Genomic DNA, 20043 nt, shown 5'->3' with positions numbered 1-20043 from the left:
CACGCCTCTCTCGCAGGCGCGCTGGGACGGGCTGACCGGGCGGATCGCCTTCAATAAATCCGACGGCTTAAGGAAGGACTTCGAGCTGGACGTCATCAGCCTCAAAGAGGACGGAACTGAAAAGGTAACCGCCTCGACCACAAATGTAAAGACAAACTAAGAAGCACTGCTCAAGCATTTTAATTGCAACTGCGATTCAGGGGATTAAAAAACGGTTCTCTCCGCGAGTCCATTTTTTGCCGGTTTTCAGATCCCTCCCCAGCATCTGCAGATAAATGTTGGCATGCGATGTTCTTAAACTGCGCGTTATTCACAGCAATGCTGACGGATGTTCACGTGGCGCCTGCTCACACAGAAGCAGGACCCATGGGTGCGTGTGTATGACCCTGCGGGTGGGAGTTGCGGGCCCCGTTTCTCAAAGGATTTTGAAACCTGAAGGTGCAACTTAAGAAATCAGAGGCTGTCAACGGTCTGTTTTTGGAATGGTGTCCAAGGGTTACTCAGAATTTAATTTTACTCCATTTTGAGATTGGTGCTGGGGCGCGAAACACGGCGCCAGAAAGGCCGCCCGGATGGAGCAAACTGACTGCGTCCTGGGTTTTAGGAGGAAATGGGCCAGAGAGGTACTCGTGCTGGATTCTGATTCCAGGGTTATTGTTTTGTAATTCGCCATCTCTCAGTTTAAAGTTCCATTTTAGTGACCGTTTGGAGCAATTCAAAGGTAGACTATTTAGTTAAATAACAGTAAAATAGGATTTGGCTTCTCGGTGTATTTTATTTTAGCATTCACAACTATAATTTAAAATGAACATTTATAGTGTGAAGACTTTGCCCTTTAGAAACTTAAAGAAAAACTGTTCAAACTCCTCAAATAATCATGTGAACATCAGAGTTCTATAACCTAACGTTCTTACTTTTTGCCGTAATGGGCAGACAGGAAGCTACGTTACTGCAAGAGTATCTTTGGAAACAGTTACTTTGAGGTATCTCAGTGGACTTTCCCAGTGAGATACATTCTCCATTTCTGCTGTGTTGGTTTGTTCCCTGGGACACACCTGTTGTCAGGTCTGGCTGTGCCCCTCCCCCACACGCTTCATGAGAACAAACGGGGACGAGGAGGGCATAATCGCTGCCAACGCTGGTGTGGAAACGCGTGAGGAAGAGCATCCGTGTGCAGCTTTGAGAGCGGGCCCCGGACATACAGGTTTTGGAAGTCAGGTCCTCGGGCCGCCAAGAGGAAGGGCCCTTGGCTGGTCTGAGCTGTACCTGCGCCCAGACTCCGGTCCCCGACGGGATGACTTCTGAGCAGCTCACACACCGTGAGGCCTTTTGGGTTCCGTGTTCCATTTTAGCTGAGCACCATTTTTATTTTTCCCTCTGAAAACCAAGGCCGCTGGCGACGTGTCTAAACACTTACGTTAAATGTGGAAGAAGGTTTGTGCTTGGAATAAACCTGCAGGAAATCTGGGGGCAGGGGAGGGTGTCCCACGAAAAGCTGCCCTGCCGGGTTTGCCGGACCCACTGCTCGCTCTCCAGCAGCGGTTTAGGGGCGCCGTTCTGCGCGACGGACGGAGGACGGGCTGGCTGAACATAGACCCAGGAACTGAACACGGGCCGCGATGCGTTAAATAGTGATGGGGCGGCTGTCTCCCCGAGATGATCTTCCTTCCTCCCGGGCAGGGCGCGTCTCTGCTGGGACTGAAAGCGGGTACCTGCAGCAGAAGCCGCCGTGGTCTGTTTACTTTCCGTCTCAAATCACGCTGTGTTTTCCCCGAGGGGCGGGAGAGCAACAGCAGAGGTGCGCGTCCGACCACGCGGGCAGGCGGAGACAGACAGACAGACAGACAGACGGCCAGGACGCCTCCTTCACGCGGGGCCACGCCCAGACACCCCGGGAGCTGTGCGCCTCGTCTCAAACTGCATCTCAGAACAAGCTTTCCGGGGACGGAAACGTCAGGGGAAGCGGATTAGCTCGTAGCCGGCGGCGCCCGCCCTTCCCCGCCTGCCTTACGGGCCGTGGTGTCCGGGACGGGCACGGGCTTGTTACGGAAGCAAAGGGCGGGCATTAACGCTTCTGCTCAGGAGGGGGGCCGGGGACCCGCCGCAGCCTCTCCCGTCCCCTTTCCCTCTGAGACGACCGGGGAGACGCCTGCTGACGGACGGCGGGGCCGGAGCGGCTTGTCCCCTTGGGATTGTCGCTTAGATCCCGGGAGGTGGACGTGGCTTCTGCCCGTTGTCACCAGGAAGCTGGTCACCCTCCTGGTGAGCTCGGTAGGCGCGCGCAGAAAGGTCCTCCTTCCAAGTTTAAAGAAGACCCTGGTTTAACCGCCTTCTTTTCGTCGTCAGTGATGCAGGCCTCCGGGGCCGCGTGCAGGCTACCGTGTCCTCGCTGCGCGTGACAAGCTGAGCCGGCCTGGCTCCCAGAAAGCCGCGGTCACTCTGACCCAGCCGGAGACGCGGGCCTGGGTGCGAACTCCTTCAGACCAAGGCTCCGAGGGGCTGGAACCCAAGCTCTGGGGTCATGTGCAGGGGAGGGCGCTGTCCCTCGCTTGTCCCTGACCGGCTGCGCTCTCCCCTTCCCGTGTGCCACCCCGCGGAGCCCCTGCGTCCTGCTGGCCCCCATCACTGCCCCGCGGGCGTGCTCACCTGAGGGCCGGTCACTGAGGGCTGGGGCACGGGTCTGCAGGCCCCGCACACAACCTGCTCCCAGCAGGGCCTCCGAGAGAAGGGTCCCCCGACATTCCAGTCCCATGGCCCCCGCGCGGCGGCCTCTGTGGCAGAGCAGCGCCCCTGAAGCTCTTCCCTGAAGGGAGGCGCTGCTGTCTCCACAAAGCCCGTCACAGAGACCCGTGGCCAGGAGGCTCACGGCGCCAAGACCAGATGAACCTTTCCTTTCAGGTACATGATCGTGTCCCTCAGGAGCTGGGCATCTGAGTCTGTGGGTCACAGTCTGGGTTTGGAAGGAAGACGCTAGTCGCTCCCCGAACACACTTTTGCGACTTCGCCTTTTAAAAAGTGTTTGCTTAATGCCATCCGGGCTCTTGTCAACACACTCCCTGCAGTGGTCCTGGGTAACCAACGCCCGTCTCAGAGAGAGAGGTGGGGCCCCAGAGTCCGGTTTCTGGCATCTGTCCCCACGAGTAAGGGGTCTGCCTCCCCTACGCCTCACGGGTGGCTTCCAGCTGCCTTGTTGTGCTGCACATTTTGGAAATTGAGGGCCCGCTTCCTGGAGACACTCATCCGAGGTCAGTGACCAGGACTGAGACGCTAAATGTCTGGACGTCTGGTTAATCCCAGCCTCTGTCCCCAGCCCCACCCACCAACACACGCGGATCACGGGACCTGCTTCCTCAGAAAGAGCCGTTCAGGTGTGACATGCCCAGTCGCTTCAGTTCACGGGTCAGAGAGGTCACTACTTCGCTTTCACACGTGCGCACACGCACACGCACGCATGCACGCGTGTGCACACACACACAGGAGCTCCGCTGAGTGACAGATCTGAGAGCAGAAGGCTGAGGTCACACTGCCGGGCACAGCCCGCCCCCGGCTGCATCTCACACCCTTTGGTCTAGATGGGAAGGCGCTTCTGTTACACAGACGGTAGGAGAGCCCCTTTTCTCTTGTTTTGCGGGGGGAAGGGCACCCTGAATGGGGCTCTGGGATGAGCTGAGTGGAAACGCAACCGCAAGGACATCTGACCCTCGGCACACGCGTGGGGCTGGGAGCGGAAACGGAAGCCGGACGTCCCGCTGCGGGGGCACTTGCTGCAGCTTCAACTGTGCGTTCAAAATGCAGATGACACTGTTTGGCCGCTTCAGTCACCAGTTCTGAATGTCAGTGCAGTTCCTTTAGCGCACACCCGGCATCAGAAAGAAGAGTCGTGGCGAGCACACTGTTGCCTCGTGAGCTAGCTGCAGGGCCCTTTCTCCCCCTCACGACTTAATTAAGAACTTCGGTTCCCTTCCCCCAGGGCCCCCGTCGAGGTATAATTAGAAGTACAGCCTCTCGTGGAGCCGGAAGTCACCTGTCCGCGACCCAAAGCAGGGCCTGGCGGGAACCGATGGGCTCCGGGCTGCTTGGCCGGAGGCTGGTTTCCCAGAAGCAAGCGTCCCTGCCCGAGAACCACGGGAGGAGGGGTGGAGAAGGCGGGAGAAGAGAGAGGAACAAGTGGTCCCACTCTGAGGGCTCAAAGCCAGCCCAGGACAATGGGAGATTCTCCAGCTCACAGACGGGTGCCCCGTCCAAGCGGGAGGAGCCACTCCTGGGACCAGATGTCACTGAAGGTGCCGTCCGGCCCCCAGCTCCGCGCCAGGCACCTCCCCGTACGGACAGGGTCCCAGCGCCTTCTCTGCAGGAACGCCCTCCAGCGCCCTCTCCCACCGGCCCCCACTGTGGAGCGAAGCTGAAACGTCGGGTGGGCCAAAAAGCCCGTTGTGTTTCTCCACACGACGGCTCTAGTGGCACTTAGCTGACTTTCACGTCATTCCAAACAATTTTGTCAGATTGCATTGTGACAGCTGTCACGTCAGCGTGCATTTAACAAATAAGTCGTCACAATTGGTGAATTTTTGTGCAGCCGTTTTAATACTGAAGATGGAAGAAACTACGGAACGTTTTTGGCATATTGGGCTTTATATTTCAAGAAAGGTAAAGACACCACTGAAACACAGAAAAAGGTGTGCGCCGTGTGTGGGGAAGGGGCCGTGACTGAGCAAACGTGCCAGACGGGGTTTGTGACCTTCCTCAGTGCCACTGACATCCCAGCCACACAGTCCTCTGCTGCGGGGCCGTCGCAGGCCCGGGAAGGTGCTCAGCAGCCCCCGGCCTCCGCCCATAGAAGCCGATAGCGGGAGAGAGCCGACACGCTCAGAATATCCACATCAGTACAGTTACTGATGAAAATGAAAAATGGGTCCTTCAGGAAAAAAAGTAACAGACTTCTTGGCCAGCCCAACAGTTCACCGGCACAGATGAACGAGTGCTGGAAACTTCTGCGAAGAGTTACGTTCGTATCTGTTCCAGCTGCTGTGTTTGGGCAGGAAATCAAAGTAAAGAGACGGGAGAAGCAGCAGAGGCCTCACATTCCCGAAGGTGCCGTTTTACTTCATCATCAGAAAAGCCTCTTCTCTCCGTCTTGCTGGTGGGGAAACTGAGGCACAGCGGGGTTCATTAAGCACCTCCCCCCGGGTCACACTGCTGGCAGATCGCCAAGCAAGCCCCTGGACAAGGTCTGTCTGCAGCCCCCCTGCCCGGCCACCAGGGGTCCTCCCACCTCCAGAGCCCAGAATCAGCGCAGGTGTGTCCTGTCTGTCCCAGAGTCTGTCCTGCTTTCCATATCGCCTTTATTTTATCTGCTTCTAAATTTTAAAAAAACACCTTACTGACGATTCCACGTTTTTCAGAACAGGGCAGCTTGAAGACACTGCCGGCCCGCCTTGATTATTCCCGTCTGTGTGGCTGTTCGCAGTGCCACCAACACCTCCCCATGCGCCGTCCCATGAGGTCACGTCACTGTCCCTGCAGCCATGTTTGGTCGGGAGCCCAGGCCCAGCAAGACCAGCCACGGCCCAAGCGCCCCAGCAGCGGGCCTGCGCGGCTCCAGCGCCCAGAGGCTGGCAGGAAGGGCCGCGGGGGGCAGCAGACAAATAACCCAGCTCCCGGGGCCCTTCTCCCGGGCGCCTCCAGGGCCGGACACCCCCATACACTCCTGCAGGCTTCCCGACCCAGCAGTGACGGGGCCCCGGGGGGACACTGGGGGCCCGTATTTTCTGAAAGAGCCGTGTGTCTCCCCAGGCGCCCATCGCCAGGCGTCTCTGGGATGCAAAGATCAACGAGCAGGAAATGCGGGCAGGTACCCTCACGGTCAGGCGGACGGGCAAGGCAGGGGGACAGAGCAACAGCAGGAGAGGCGCAGAGCAGAGGAACAGACGGGGTCCTGCCGGGTCCCCGAGGCCCCTCCCCCCGCACTGGCTCAGGAGGGGGACGCCAGACTCAGTGTGTGCTCAGCCTCAGCCTCCTTCCGCCCGGCCTCTCCCTGACCCACTGCGCTCCCTCCACCGCCGGCTTGGCCACAAGCTCTGCACGGGCGGGGTTTCTGCCTGTCATGCCCACGGCCACATCCTCAGTGCCTGGGGCAGGGCCTGGCCGTGGGCGGGTGACCAACAGACACAATTGGAAGAAAATCTGATGCGCATGGGAAGAAAGGAATTCTTCGTTTCAAAGTAGTAAGTTTAGTAAATTCAAAACAAAAAGGCCCCCACGCTCCACCCCAAGGAGCCCAGACGCCCCTGTCCCATCTGCACGCTCGCCGGCCGCTCGTTTCACTCTCCCACCACAAGCAGCTCCCACCGGGACACCCCGGGGTGCTCCTCTCAGGCTCTGGGCTTCCTGTCCCTCCCTGGGGACAGGGACGAGGGGCCTCTGTGTAGAGTGGGCACAGCCCCGCGGCCGCAGCCTCTGACCTGTGTGTCCTGTGCAGATCGGGGTGTGGAACTCCCACAGCGGACTCAACATGACGGACGGCAGCAGCGACGGGCCCCCCAACGTCACCGACTCGCTGGCCAACCGGACGCTCATCATCACCACCATCCTGGTAAGTCGGCTGCCCAGAATTCGGGGCGTCTGTCGAGAGCCCTCCTACACAGACTCCTGCCCGAGACGCTGGAGGACTCTCCCACCATCTGTTCCACAGCTCGTCCGAGAGTGGCTGGTTTTGATCAGGAAGCTCAATGCACACGTGTGTGTCCCGGAAGCGGGGCCGGAGGGTCAGCTCTGCTCCGCCCTCCCGCCAGCTCACCCCGCGGGCGGCCCCTGCTCCCCGGTGACACTTGGGTGAGCTGCCGGGAGAGCGGGGTAGAGACAGACCCAGGGGCACTTCTTCCCCTGCCCCCCAGCACCTCGGCCGCTGTCTTGTCAGTGACCCAGCCTCCAGGCAGCCCTCCCCCATCGGCCTCAGCCCTGAGCAGCGCCCCTTCCCGGCAAGGCCGGTCCCTGGTGTCCACACCTTGTCTCCCCTCCCTCACTGCTCAGGAACAGCCCCTTTCTCAGCCGCTCTTCCAGGTGAGGGTGCTCCCCGCTGCCTGGTGGAACCCCGATTGTGCACCAGGCCAGCCGCTGTCCATGCGCAGGGGATCACTGTCCCCCTTTCCTGGCCCTGACCCCCGGGGCAGAGGGCGGGCTGAAACCCGCCCTCACCAACATCCGGCTTTATTGGATCCAGTCCCTCGTGCCAGAGCAATTTATGTCTCGATCGTTAGCTTCTGAGGGCTGTTCATCCAAAATAAAAACCGCTTCCCTGCAACCGTCTCATGGAAATGCAGTTTTCTACTCTTATCCATTTGGGGATAAACGCAAATGGGTCTTACCTGAGAAAATACCTGAGAAAAATGCGTAATGAGATGAAACAACAAGACACGTCAGTAGCACAGTAACTAAGAGAGTGTTATAAAATAAAACTTTGATTAGTCAAAGGGAATTAAGGAGGTCATCCATGGTAGTAAGAAAATGGCCATTACTGGTGGAATGAGGGATTTGTCACTTAAGCATATGAGCAAAGAATTGGCAGCTGTAAGGTTCCAGGTGGGTTCAGTTAAGAAAATGAAGCTAATGAGAGAAACAACACAGAAATAGTCTTTGAATAAGATACCAGGACGGAAACCAACCAGAAATATGTACATGATAAAGTGAAGAGTGAATCTGAGATGAAATTTAGCCGAGAGGTAAGGAAATAAGAATAGACTGAGATTTGCCTTTTGTTAGTAGGTGAGGCTCTCAGATACAAGCCAGGGGGGAGGGTGGGTCATGCCGAGAAGTGTGGGTGTGGGGACAGCTGGAGCCAGACGTCTGGACACCCGTCCCGCTGCCCTCTCTGCTGGACCTGAGTGTAAACGTGACCGAGTCTCTATCACACCATTTACGCAAATGTCATTTAAAAAGGGAGGAGAGAGGGAGAGAGCACGTGATGTTTTCTGTGTTTGCGGAGTGTCAGGTAATGAGTTCAGCAAAGGCGGGAGGGTGAGGGACTGGTCTGGGCACTCCCAAATCTTAGAAACCATTTTCAAACATTCTGTGACTTCCGGCCATTGACGGAGCCCGTGGGCGCAGATGCCGCCCCTTGCTGTACCGGGTCCCACGTGTGGTTCGTTTGGACAGGAGGAGCCCTACGTGATGTACAGGAAGTCAGACCAGCCCCTCTACGGGAACGACCGCTTTGAAGGGTATTGCCTGGATCTTCTGAAGGAGCTGGCCAGCATTCTGGGCTTCATTTACGACGTGAAACTCGTCCCCGATGGCAAGTATGGCGCTCAGGACGACAGAGGCGAGTGGAACGGGATGGTCCGAGAGCTCATCGATCATGTAAGCACACGCGTGCCTCCCATAGACGGGGTCCTGGTGTCTGAAAAAATGTACCATGAGCAGTAAAAGCAGAGAGAAAAATGGTCGGGTCAGAGTCAGACGAAACACTTTATTTTAGTTGAATCATAAAAATGGCTTTAAAGGTAGGAGAAAACAGCCTGGGAGTGGCGTTCGCTTCCTTGGAAGGGCAGGTGAGGGTCCAGACTGAGACAGACGTGCGTGTGGCCGTCCTTCCCCTGAAGGACAGACCTGAGCGACTCTTCAATGAGACAAAGAATTCTGGAGTTCGCTGCTCAGAGTCGAGTCTCATCTGGTCAACGACCTTCATGACCAAGTGGCTCATCCACGCTTTTCTCAGGCGCTCTTTTAAAGGACGCCCTTCCACCACTTTTCACTCCTTTAGTTCCAGAATGTAGGTCTGGGTCTGTCTGTCCGCCTGCCTGTCTGTATTTCATACCTTCTGGCTTCTGGTCCCTAAAGCCTGCCCGTTCATGAGCACAGCTGAGTGAGTCCACCATTGTTCCGTTAGAGCCAGCGGTCACGGTAGCTTCTTGAGGGGGGCATGTGGCGTGGAGACCAGACTCGGGAGGACCCGGGAAAGGCCCGGGCGTGTGCCAGGAAGCCAGATGCCTAACACCAAGACCGTGGGCTTGCTTCTGCAGAGGGCAGACCTGGCGGTGGCCCCACTGACCATCACCTACGTGCGGGAGACGGCCATCGACTTCTCGAAGCCCTTCATGACCCTGGGCATCAGCATCCTCTACCGGAAGCCCAAGGGCACCAACCCGGGCGTCTTCTCCTTCCTCAGCCCCCTGTCTCCTGACGTCTGGGGGTACGTGCTCCTGGCCTGCCTGGGGGTCAGCTGTGTGCTCTTCGTGATCGCCAGGTGAGTACAGGGACCGCAGCTGCAGAGCTGGGCCCGCCTGCGCGGCCTGAGGCCCCGCGGGGAACGCAGATCGGGGGCTGGGAAGCGGTGTTTCAGCTTTGCCTGGGGTTCCGCTCCGTCCGGTTCTCCCTCACAAAAGCCCCGCTGCAAACCGATGCTTTCTCGTTCCTCACGAAGGTGCTGCTAAAAGACAATAAAAAACAATGTTGCATTCATTTTATCAGTATTTCAGGGCAGACAAAGTGGTGACTTATGCATTTCCCTGGAGTTATGGGATGACGGAAGCCGGGACCCCCCTAATGAATCTAAAAGGTTCCAACAGGAAGAGCAAAGTGATGCCCCTGTGTTGGAGCCTGGAATATTCTGTTCAGCCAAGCCCCCAAAAACAGTTAGCTGGGAATTATTGTAGCAAATAAGGATTGCTGAACTCAAACAAGGTCGTGGGATTCTCAGGAATAAAGAAGCACACTTTAAAGTGTGTGTAAAGGTTAGTTCTAGAAGCATTCGAGAAGCATTCGAGAGTTAAGAATATTCTAGAAATAACTATGAAAGGAAACACTACTTGCAATGAGAGTCTGGAGGCCTGAAATATTTATGCTGCCGCTGACGGTTCGGGGCAGGATTTATGTTCCGAGCTAACTCCGCACTTAACCACTGTGCTCCGCCCAGTTCTTCACAGGACTTCATACCTTTCCGCAGACTGTGTTTTCTAAATACCCGGGATGCGGAATTTCAGACGGCTAGCTTACCTCTCTGCTGAGGTTAACATTCGATGTTCTCAGGCAAACCATGTAAAAAAAATCGCCTGTGAACATCCCCTACTCATTTTCAGTCTTTTCACCTTTCAGCAAACTCGGCGAACTTTTTCCCTGGTCAATCTTTGTTTCCTCCAGGAGAGTCTACGGGAAATGCTCCCCACCGTTGTTCACTGTCTGGCTTTGATTAATGCCAGGTAGCGTTCTCCCTGCTGTAATTGTAAAGGAAAGTTAGAAAAATAAGCCGGGCTGGAGGGGTCGTAACGATTCTCAAGACAGACACAGTCGAGCTGAGAAAATGTGTGTTCTCGCACGTGGGGGGTGGGGGTGGCGTGCACGTTCAATGTGAAATGAGTTTTTCTCCGACCCTGTAAAGTGTCCCGTCCCCGAGGCCCAGACTGTTTTCCAAACTTCAGCCAAATATGAAACACCGTTCAAACGACCAAAGCTGTCTTTGCACAGGTCTTATCTCAGAGTTTAACATGCTGACGATACATACGGGAATGACACCCTTTGATGGTTAAGACTGGGAATTATCGGTTCTCAGTGAGGAGAGATTTTGTCTCCCACGGAAACACCTGACGATGTTCTAGAAACATTTTTTAGTCGTCACAACGGAGGGTGAAGGGGCTCCTGGTATCTCGTGGAGGGAGACCCGGGAGCCGCTCAACACCCGCCGCACTCGGGACAGTGGCCCCTGGCCAAGAACCACCCCCAATGCCATCGGCAGCAGGGCGGAGAGACCGCGCTGGGAATGATGAGCGGTGTCCTGGGTGTCAGACTTTAAATGCTCAGCCGCTCACTGTTGGAGGCGCCCTTCCTATGACCGGCCCCTAAGTGAAGCCAGTGCCGCCCCAGAGGGCCTTGTAATCAGGGACGACGCTAAAGGGAGGAACCGCCCCAGTGAGTCAGAAGTCTCGGGCTGCTCCTGCTCCCCGTCCCTGCTCTGGGCCCCTCGGCTGAGGAGGGGCGGGGGACACGAGGGACAGTCAGCCCCGACACTCTGCTCGGTCCTGGCGGCCACGGCGTGCTGACAAGGGCGGGACCCCGCTGTTGGCCCCACAGCCTGGTCACAGCCCCTGGGGGACCCGTCAGCAGCACCCACGGCCCTCACGAGCTCAGAGACATTCAGCCCCAACAGTGCCTTTGCACTGCCTGAGTTTTGTCCCCAAAATGTGTCAGACAGTGCCACACTGAGCAGCTTTCCCGCCTTACTTTGTTTCCCTGTGAGCTCCTGGGGACCCAGGCCCCCACGTTTCCCGGCTGCATTCCATGGCTGATGGGAAGGCAGCGTCCTACACAAGCAATCCTGTCCTCGCGACAGCCCTGCTCCCCGACGGCGCCTCTGACAAAGCGGCTCTTCCTCGTTCACCTGTCTCTCCTCTCTGGGCCTCAGAGAGGCCGGGTGGCCACAGAAATGCAGGCCTGGGGACAGCGGGGGAAGATGGGGGCCTGTCCACATCCACTCTCAGCCGCACCCACCCTCCCCTCCCCTCTGTCCCCACGCCTGCCCCCTGCCCCCCGGGAACTGGCTGTGGGAGGTGATGCCTGGGTGGCCGGCTCACCTGTCACTTTCCCGTCTTCCAGGGTCACGGCCTGAGGCCCTGAGCTGGGTCATCTGCACCACGAGCTCAGGTGCGGAACGGCTCAGCTGTGGCCGGTGTGGTGACGTGCAAAGGTGGTGACGCTGACCCCCTTCCTCTCTAGAGACGCTCTGACGTTGTGTTCTGAGGTTGCCCCTTTCCGTCCCTTTAAAGAGGCCAGACGAAGCCTGTCACTGTCACTGCGAGAGGCCAACACGCTCACTGGACAGGTGCCCGAAACCCATCTGCGGGACTGAACTGAATTTGTGGACTTCAGCATCAGGGGCTCACGCCACAGAAAACTATGTAGAAGTTCCGGTGACTGACTTGTCACAGGGGCACACCGCTGTTTTTGTTCCGTGGTTGATGTCTTTTGAAAAATATTTAAGGCAAGAAATTATGTCTATCGTAAACACACCATTTAAGTAGACAAAAAATCAGATATAATGTCTGCTTATATTTTACAATCTTTGCCTCCTTAAAAACAAACACTTTTAAGCTGATACCGAGCAGAACAAACAATCGGAAAACCTTTGAGTGTGGGGGTACGGTTACCACGCAGGCTTCCAGTGCCCATTCTCAGCCACGGACGGAGCCCCCCAGCGGGAGTTCCTCAGCTTGGGCATCGTTCTATAGGCCCCACCCCAGTAAAAGCCGGGCACCTGTCCATGTAAACCCCAAACGAATCTTTGCATTTCAACATAATGCGACTCGTTAATGGGCAAGCCTGACGGATCCAGGCCCGTGTATTTGCCCCTTTCTCTGCCGTTTTACTGAAGACCCGCATCAGCTGGGCTGGCAGCTTCAGAACCGCAGAGGTGCAGGCTGTGAGTGGGCCTCTCCCTGGGTGTTCTGCTGCCGATGGTCTCCTGGCAGACGTTAGGAACTTCAAGCTGAAAGGGCTGCATCCGGGCCACGGCCAGGTGTGTTGCAAACGAAAAGCCTGCGTCTTAAAGGACAGCCTCCCGCGGTCACTTAATGCCCCTCAGTCCTCATGCCCTCCCAGCCACTCGGAATCCTGCAGAGCAGGCAGAATCGAGTTGCCCTTTAGACAACTGTCCTCTGGACCAGAGAAAATCAGACTGACTGCTCACTTACACCTGCAAAGCAAGAAATGCGGAAACAGGACCGAGCCAAAGGCAGCGGCCAGAGAGCAAGGTGGCCGGCACATGTCAGAGCTTCCGTGGGAGGCAGGCCAGACCCTCGGGGCGCGTGGCGGCAGGTTCTAGTCTGTTTGGAAAAACTGCTTCTCGGGAATGCATAAGCCTCCTAATTTGTGGCAATTGATACTTTTAAGTTCTCGCCCACGTGGTGATGGCATTGTTTAAGGAGCGGCGTCTTTACCCTGCAGATTGCTTCAATTAGCAGGCCCATTAGCACAGGGGCTCCTGTGGGCAGCTCCGCCAACAGCCTGGTGTGAGCGTACAGATGCAGAACTTAATTACGCTGCTGACGCGGTGATTACAATGCACTGGCCCAGCCGGGTCTAAGCTTCACGGGAACCTCAGTGTGGGCGCTGCAGCCGTGGGGCGGGGGGCGAGGGGGGACCGGCTCCCGTCACTGTGGGATAGGCGGTGAGGTGCACCCTGTCCCCCCAAGACGTGATGAGGAAACTGTGCACTTCCCAGGAGTCTGGGGGCTTTTCACCAGGAGAAACTGCCCAGTTCTTCGTGGGGGTTTCATCAGGCCCCGCCTGTGGCTGTTGATAATGGCTCTCCCCGAGGGTCCAGCCTCGCAGCTGGAGAACTCCACGTGTCCCCCTCGGCGTGGCGGCATTCCGGCGTTACTCCAGCACGCCTGCTGGCAAGCGGGGGACGTGGTGGAACGCGGCTGCGCTGCCCCCGCTAAGAACTGCGTTTGAAATCGTTCCCATGTCGCTCTGGAGCATCTGCTGATGTCTCCTTGGGAAAGTGAGCGCCCCTCGGCAGGACAGGCCCGAAACCCCCGCCGGGCGGACGTGCCCTGGGCCCTCGGGGTCACACAGATGTTGAGAAAGTAGAGAAAAATCCAGAACCCCATGAAGTTCCCAGATTCTTATTTTCATGCACTTCATAAATATCTGGGTTCCTTCTTCTTTACAAAGGAGGAAACTGAGGCCAGGATGTTACGGGACGTGTGCAAGGTCGGCCTCCTAAGCGGGGCCGGGGCGCACAGGACCCCAGGGCACCGTCCCGGGGAAAGTCGGGGTGAAAGCAAACGAGGGGGGTCAGGAGCCTGAAGCTGCCCAGCGGGAGCCGCTGCCGGGGTAGCGCTCGGGAACCCCGGTGCCCGGCGGGGAGGCTTCCACATTTAAACCTGTCTCTTCATTGAAGGGTGGTGACTTTTGTTTCCAAAAACTACCCCACAATGCTAATACGCCCCCAAATCCAGGCCTCCGTGTTCACTGACTGCGCAGCCCGGCAGTCCCACTGGTGCCTCAGGGACTCCCCCGACCGCAGGCGTCCCTTCTCGGCTCTGTCCACAGGTGGCCCTGCCGGCCGGCCACCCCTTGTTCCCGAATCTCCCACAACCTGGGGGCCCCGCCACCCCAAGGGGTGAAGTACCCGGGATGAGGGAACCTCCTGTGCTGCCCCTGTAGCCGCTCAGTAAAACGAGCCCGAGGCGGATGGGGAGGCTCCGGCGGACGTGGGCCTGGGGACTGAGAGGCGAGGGGTTCAGTGACCCTCACGTCCACGGGCCCCTCTGCAGCGTCCCCACAGAGCCATGCGGCAGTGGCAGGGCCTGCGGCGGGGCCGGACGCGCTCTGCTGCGTGGGCACCGCAGGTCTTGCTCCGACGCTGACGGGCTGTCTCCATTGGGGCCGCAGGTTCAGCCCCTACGAGTGGCACAGCCCGCACCCCTGCGGCCCCGCCTCCGACGCAGTGGAGAACAACTTCACGCTGCTCAACAGCTTCTGGTTCGGGGTCGGCGCGCTCATGCAGCAAGGTACCTTGGGGCCCGTCCCGCCCTGCGCCCCACGCCCGCGGGCCGGCTCGCGTGCTGGCCAGCTCCCGGGGGGCGGGGGGCCAGGCCGGGAACCCCAGAACGCAGAGCCTGGCTTCCTGGGCCGCTCGCTCTGACAACCACAAAGGCAGAGAGGGGCCTTCCCGGGGCCTGTCTGCTGTGTATCTGCAGTAAGACGTCTGCCCAGCAAGGACCACAGACCCCCCAGGGGGAAATCAAACAGAAAGCGCCGGAGAAATTGCTTAGAAACTCGCGTAGACAGGGGTCTCAGTCTCTTCCTCTCCAGTGCAACTCTGCCAGCCCGAGGTTTGAGCAGGGCGGGACTGGGCCCCTTTGACAATTAGGTTGACTTCCATTCTTCCCGAAACCGTCACCTAATCACCACCCCGACAGACCCCAGGGGACCCTGTCTTAGCTTCCAGGTAACTTTTCACGAGTTCCCTCTGTGGGTAGCCATGGCAACAGCGAACTGCAGGGGTTGGAGGAATAAAACTCTGGCCACAGAAATGCCATCTATTTGACACGTTTTGATAATGTGGGGGCTTTGATCTTGTTGAGCAGAGAGGAGTAAGGTCTAACCGTTGGCATAAACCTAGCTGTTTTATAGATTTTCCTCTGCTTTGATTCCGGGCGGCCAGGCTAGAACATCCTCCCCCAGAGTAAGCGCATTAATCTAAGAAAACCGTGAGTCACAGACGCTGCTCTGTTGGGAATAGCTGCTGGCTGGACGAGCTGCAGAGTAAACTGGCAAGGACAGCGCCGCTGGGGTGTATCCTCACCGTGTCTGCGCCCCGGGGGTGAGCCGTGAGGCATCGGCCCCGGGGGGGGCTGTTACAGGACCTGAAATGCTGATACCGCGCATCTGCAGACCACAGGGGAGAGAACGAGCTTCTCTGGTGTGGAAACACCACATCTTCTCATCGTGCAATCACGCGAAATTTATGAGACGCTGCTGAACAGGTGTGGACAGAGCCCCTGGCCTCCCAGAAGCCCCGTGCACGCACTTAGAGACAGCGCAGAGCTATCGATCCTGCAGGAGGCCCAAGGGAGCCACAGGCTGCTTTGCCGGCATTTACGCTTCAGGGCGTTTACCTGGTGAGCAGGAAACTTCAACACGGGAAGGGAACAGCTCCTTCCCTCAGCTCGTCCTCCTGGGCCATCGGCATGGAACGGCCCTGGCCGGGCTTTCCCAGGGCGTGCCGCAGGGTTGTGCAGGTATGGGGGACCGTGCGCCCACCCCCGAAACTCCTCTTTCCTCTTCTGCCTGTTTGGAGTTTACCACACCCCCTGCAGCAGACCATGGGATGCAGTGTCCGCCGGTGCCCAGTACCTTGGGTACGTGACAGTCAGCCCCAACCAACTCTGTTTGTTCTTCAAGATGCTGAAAAACATTTTCAGGTGACCCCAACCCTGTCCTGTAAGACTCGCGGTGCCAGCAGCCAGCAGTCCGTCTGTCCTCACGTGTGGCACCGGACCGGCAGCTCACCGCCGTATCCGCCGTGTGCTCTCTCCTGTTGGCGGAGGCTTGTCCCTGCAGAGATGTCCTCTGACTCCTCCCTGAGTGCAACGCTCAGACTCGCTCCTCCTTCTGAGCGCGAGCAAGGCCTGGGTCAGGAGCGGCTGTCATGTCGGCTGGAACGGCACCAGAGGGACGTCAGCCACTGTTGTCCTGTGTCCCAAAGGCTTTCTGATGTCCTCCCACTGACTTTCATTGTTTCCGCAACTTTGCGCCCTTGGGCTCTGAGTGCAGACAGGGCGTCCCTCCTTGAGAAAAGCCGTTTGCAAGCATCTTAGTTAACGTTCAGAGTCATGAAAGCCAACAGTGGTGGGGAGATCAAAAGCATGATGGAAAGCCGAGAAATGTAATCCGAGTAGTCCTCTACTAATTATTTTTTATGTCCAAGACACTTTTATCCAAAAGTGTAAATATGGAATATTTTAAGTACGGTAGGTGTGGTTTCATATTATTTGTATACGTGTCAGTCAGTTAGCCATCTGTCCAGTTTCACTGTCACATAGTGTTATCATAGTTACACAAATAATACACTTAAACCTTATTGTTTTATAAATACGTCCAAATAGCATAAGGACGAAGTTACAGCCGAAAATCCATACCTATAGACTGAGAATGTAATCTGTTAACTCTACTACTATTTCCCATGGCTATTTTATGAAATAAATGGCATTTTAATGATAACCACCCAAGATCTAAGCAATATCACACTGCCACAAGGCTGCTGGATCAATTATGTGCAGAGATAGGCAATGACCTTGGGCAGCGAGCACATACCCACAGGCTCATAAATCTCATTAAGCCGCAAGATTAAAACAACAGGAAGGATCTACTTCACTAAATCCTTGGAGGCAGTTTAATGGAAACTATTATGAATCTCTGTAACATTACACACCCAAATTCAGAGAACAGGAAAACAAAGGAAGGCACATAAACCGCAGGGAAACCATTTACCTCATTACCCGAGAACAAAGCACCAACCTACCAAACAGCGTGAGGAGGAGACACCGGTTAATTCAAAGCCTCTGTCTACCTTGATCTGCTTCCCAAGAGCCTTGGGCCGGTTTCAATTTCCCGAGTAATATGTGTGTCTGTTTACGGATCAAACTTGAGCATAAACTCATTTATTGGTAGAGAGCTAAACCCCAATTTTCTTCTCTGTCTTAAACCCTGAACTACGAGACTTTGAGATACGCCATCAGAATAGTGAAAAAATTCTTCCAATCAGATATTCCACCGGCTGTACTTAACCCTTCAGATTTTTTAATTTCAGGTATTTTAAATGGTCCCATAAACCGTTCCGTCTCCCGGTTCATGGAGGAAAGGCTAAGTGCAGAACCAATGGGGGACTGCAGGCGAGTAGATTCGCCAAAGGCCACCCCCGGCACGGTGTCATCGGAGTGAGCCTTGCATGTGCCCTGCTGACCCTTCAAATTCTCCCGCTGGGTTCACAGAGTCCCCACAGCTCAGCGGGACCAAAGGGTTCCAGCTCAAGCAGGATCTCAGACGCCCGTCCTGTTCGGGAGTCAGGCAGCCTGAGGGGGACAGGCTCTCTGGGGGGGTCACATTCAGTGCTCCTGTGTCACCTTTCACAAATAATCAAGAGTCCCCTGAAGTCTTGAAATGTATGTTTTTACCACGAAGGGCCCCTTTCACCTGAGAAACAGCAGTCTTTAAAGTAGAACTAAGAAATTATACCTGCGCTGGTTGGTGTGGCTCAGTGGATTGAGCGCTGGCCTGCAAACCCAAAGGTCACAGGTTCGATTCCCATTCAGGGCACAGGCCTGGGTTGTGGGCCAGGTCCCCAGTTGGGGGTGTGTGAGAAGCTACCACACACAGATGTTTCTCTCCCTCTCTCTCTCCCTCCCTTCCCCTCTCTCTAAAAATAAATTAAAATCTAAAGAAAGAAAGTAAATACTTAATTTAAGGACAAAACTATGCTTTTCAGAGAATATATATATTTTAGTCAAATAAGAATCTACATTAGAAAAAAATAATTTTGACTAAAAATAACAAAACGATACAAATGACTCATGTACTCTCAAGTCTGACTGCATCCTATTCAACTTGATTTGTGGGCGTCCAGTGTTTGTGAAAGAACGTGAGGTAACTGGCAGGACGCGCTCACCTTTCACCTTCAATAAAAATGCATTAGCGTTTCAAAGCCAGCAGAGCTGTGCAAAGACCTAGAACGTTCTCTTTCACATGGGAAGGTGTGTATCCGAGAGTCACAAAAGGCCAGGAGTCTGGACTGACTTTTCAACCAAAACAAGCAAACAAACGCAAAGCAAAGAACTCAACGCACTCAATAAAGTTTAGACCTAGATTATCTCAGGGTTAAAGCATCAAATGTCCGTAAATCACACTTGGAGCGGCAGCAGGGGTTAATGATGGAAGGTCCCATGAAAGGTCACACAAGCTGTGCAATGCACCCACTTTCCCTGCACACCCGAGAGTCAGTCCGTGACGGTTTACAGCCCCGCGTCACGCAGACGCATCCGCTCCCTCGCCCAGTCCCCGCCAGGCTTCCCCGTCCTCCCGGCCCCTCACCACGTGCTCTGGTGCCGCCACCGCAGGGTCGGAGCCGATGCCCAGGGCCCTGTCCACGCGGATCGTCGGGGGCATCTGGTGGCTCTTCACCCTCATCATCATCTCGTCCTACACGGCCAACCTGGCCGCCTTCCTGACGGTGGAGAGAATGGAGTCCCCCATCGACTCCGCGGACGACCTGGCGAAGCAAACCAAGATAGAGTACGGGGCGGTCAGAGACGGGTCCACCATGACCTTCTTCAAGGTGAGAGACCGGCGCGGCGTCCCCGGCGCGGATCGCGTGCTGGGGGCAGGGCGTGTGGGTTACACGAGTCTCCCCAGAGACAAGGGGTGCTGGCCACGTTCTAGAGTAAAAGCGCTGATGATACGAAGCACTTGCTCTGGTCCCTCTGCCCCCAGTGTAGCTCCGACCTGCAGGCCAGCATCGCAGCTGTACCCGCCCCCCGTCCCCCACCGTTGTACCCGCCCCCCGCCGTTGTACCAGAAACAAACACAGTGTTTTCTGAAGACAGTCTAACAGCCCATTAATCACTCATGCACAGAACCCCCAAAATAAAGATTCCTTAATCTGAAATTCTCACAGGCAGGAGACCTGAACATCATAGTTCTGTTCTCTCTGTTCTGTGTGTGATGCGCTGGGGGAGAGGACCAGGGGACGTGCTGATACGGGAATTTACTTGGAGAATAACACCAGAGCCACCCCGGGGGGCTCCAGTCTGATGTGTCTGCACCGGATGGGGCCGCCCGCAAGGCCATCACTTTGCAGGAGAATCCAGTTTGGGTCACTAGCCTCGGCGTCCCGGGCAGTTCACACCCAAGTCTTTTAATGAAGCAGCTTTCTGTCTTGCTTGTGGAATAGGCCTCAGTGCTTTCAATGTTAAATCCCAGATCCTACCGCTCCCATGGGGAAAACGGCTTTTCCTAGATACAGGGGCGTCTAGAGATGGCAGGACCTCCGAGGTCACAAAGTTCAGGCCTTTGCTTCACTTGCAAAGAGAACAAAGCCTAAATTGTCCGTTCAAAGTCACATGCTTGGTCCATGACAGAGACAGGCCAGAACAACCTTCTTTCTAGAGGTAATTGGGGGGGGGGGGGGGGGGGGACAGCAGCTGTGACCGAAAGAAACTCTCAGCACACCTGTGTCAAGGTCCCACACCCAAAGCACCAGAAACGGAGGGTGGAGTGAGAAAAGTTTTGAAGGCTTAAAAAGACCTAGGCAGTTCCCAGGCGGGGAGGCCTACAGAAATTACCGAAACCCACGAACAAACAAAATCACTCACCCCTCCCGCCGGCCTCTGCGATGCTCTCAGTGAAGGTTCTCCTTGAAAAATGGGGCCAGAAAACGCTTGCTAAAATTTCAATCTTAATCTGTCAACTTTGCTTTGCAGAATTTGCCATTCTTACGGACAGTCGGCCCCTAGAGCTCCAATTTGGGATATTTGATCTTCACCATGAAAT

General features: G+C 56.1%; 1 protein-coding gene across 2 annotated transcripts in view; it reads left to right on the top strand.

Annotated features, from left to right (window-relative positions):
• GRIK1 (glutamate ionotropic receptor kainate type subunit 1) overlaps positions 1 to 20043 on the top strand; it is a 180240-nt gene that overhangs the window by 137454 nt on the left and 22743 nt on the right. For both annotated transcript variants that reach the window (XM_090271345.1, XM_090271336.1), the window contains exons 8-13: positions 17 to 124; positions 6479 to 6592; positions 8152 to 8355; positions 9018 to 9241; positions 14386 to 14504; positions 18612 to 18829. In XM_090271345.1, the coding sequence (XP_090127471.1) occupies positions 17 to 124; positions 6479 to 6592; positions 8152 to 8355; positions 9018 to 9241; positions 14386 to 14504; positions 18612 to 18829 (987 nt within the window). The remainder of the gene's footprint in view (positions 1 to 16; positions 125 to 6478; positions 6593 to 8151; positions 8356 to 9017; positions 9242 to 14385; positions 14505 to 18611; positions 18830 to 20043) is intronic.

This window comes from Furipterus horrens, unplaced genomic scaffold (assembly GCF_987537825.1).
Source record: "Furipterus horrens unplaced genomic scaffold, mFurHor1.1.pri manual_scaffold_1, whole genome shotgun sequence".
NCBI classification, from domain to species: Eukaryota; Metazoa; Chordata; class Mammalia; order Chiroptera; family Furipteridae; genus Furipterus; species Furipterus horrens.
The sequence above is the reverse complement of the archived record's forward strand: the minus strand, read 5'-3'. Positions and strand labels throughout refer to the sequence as shown.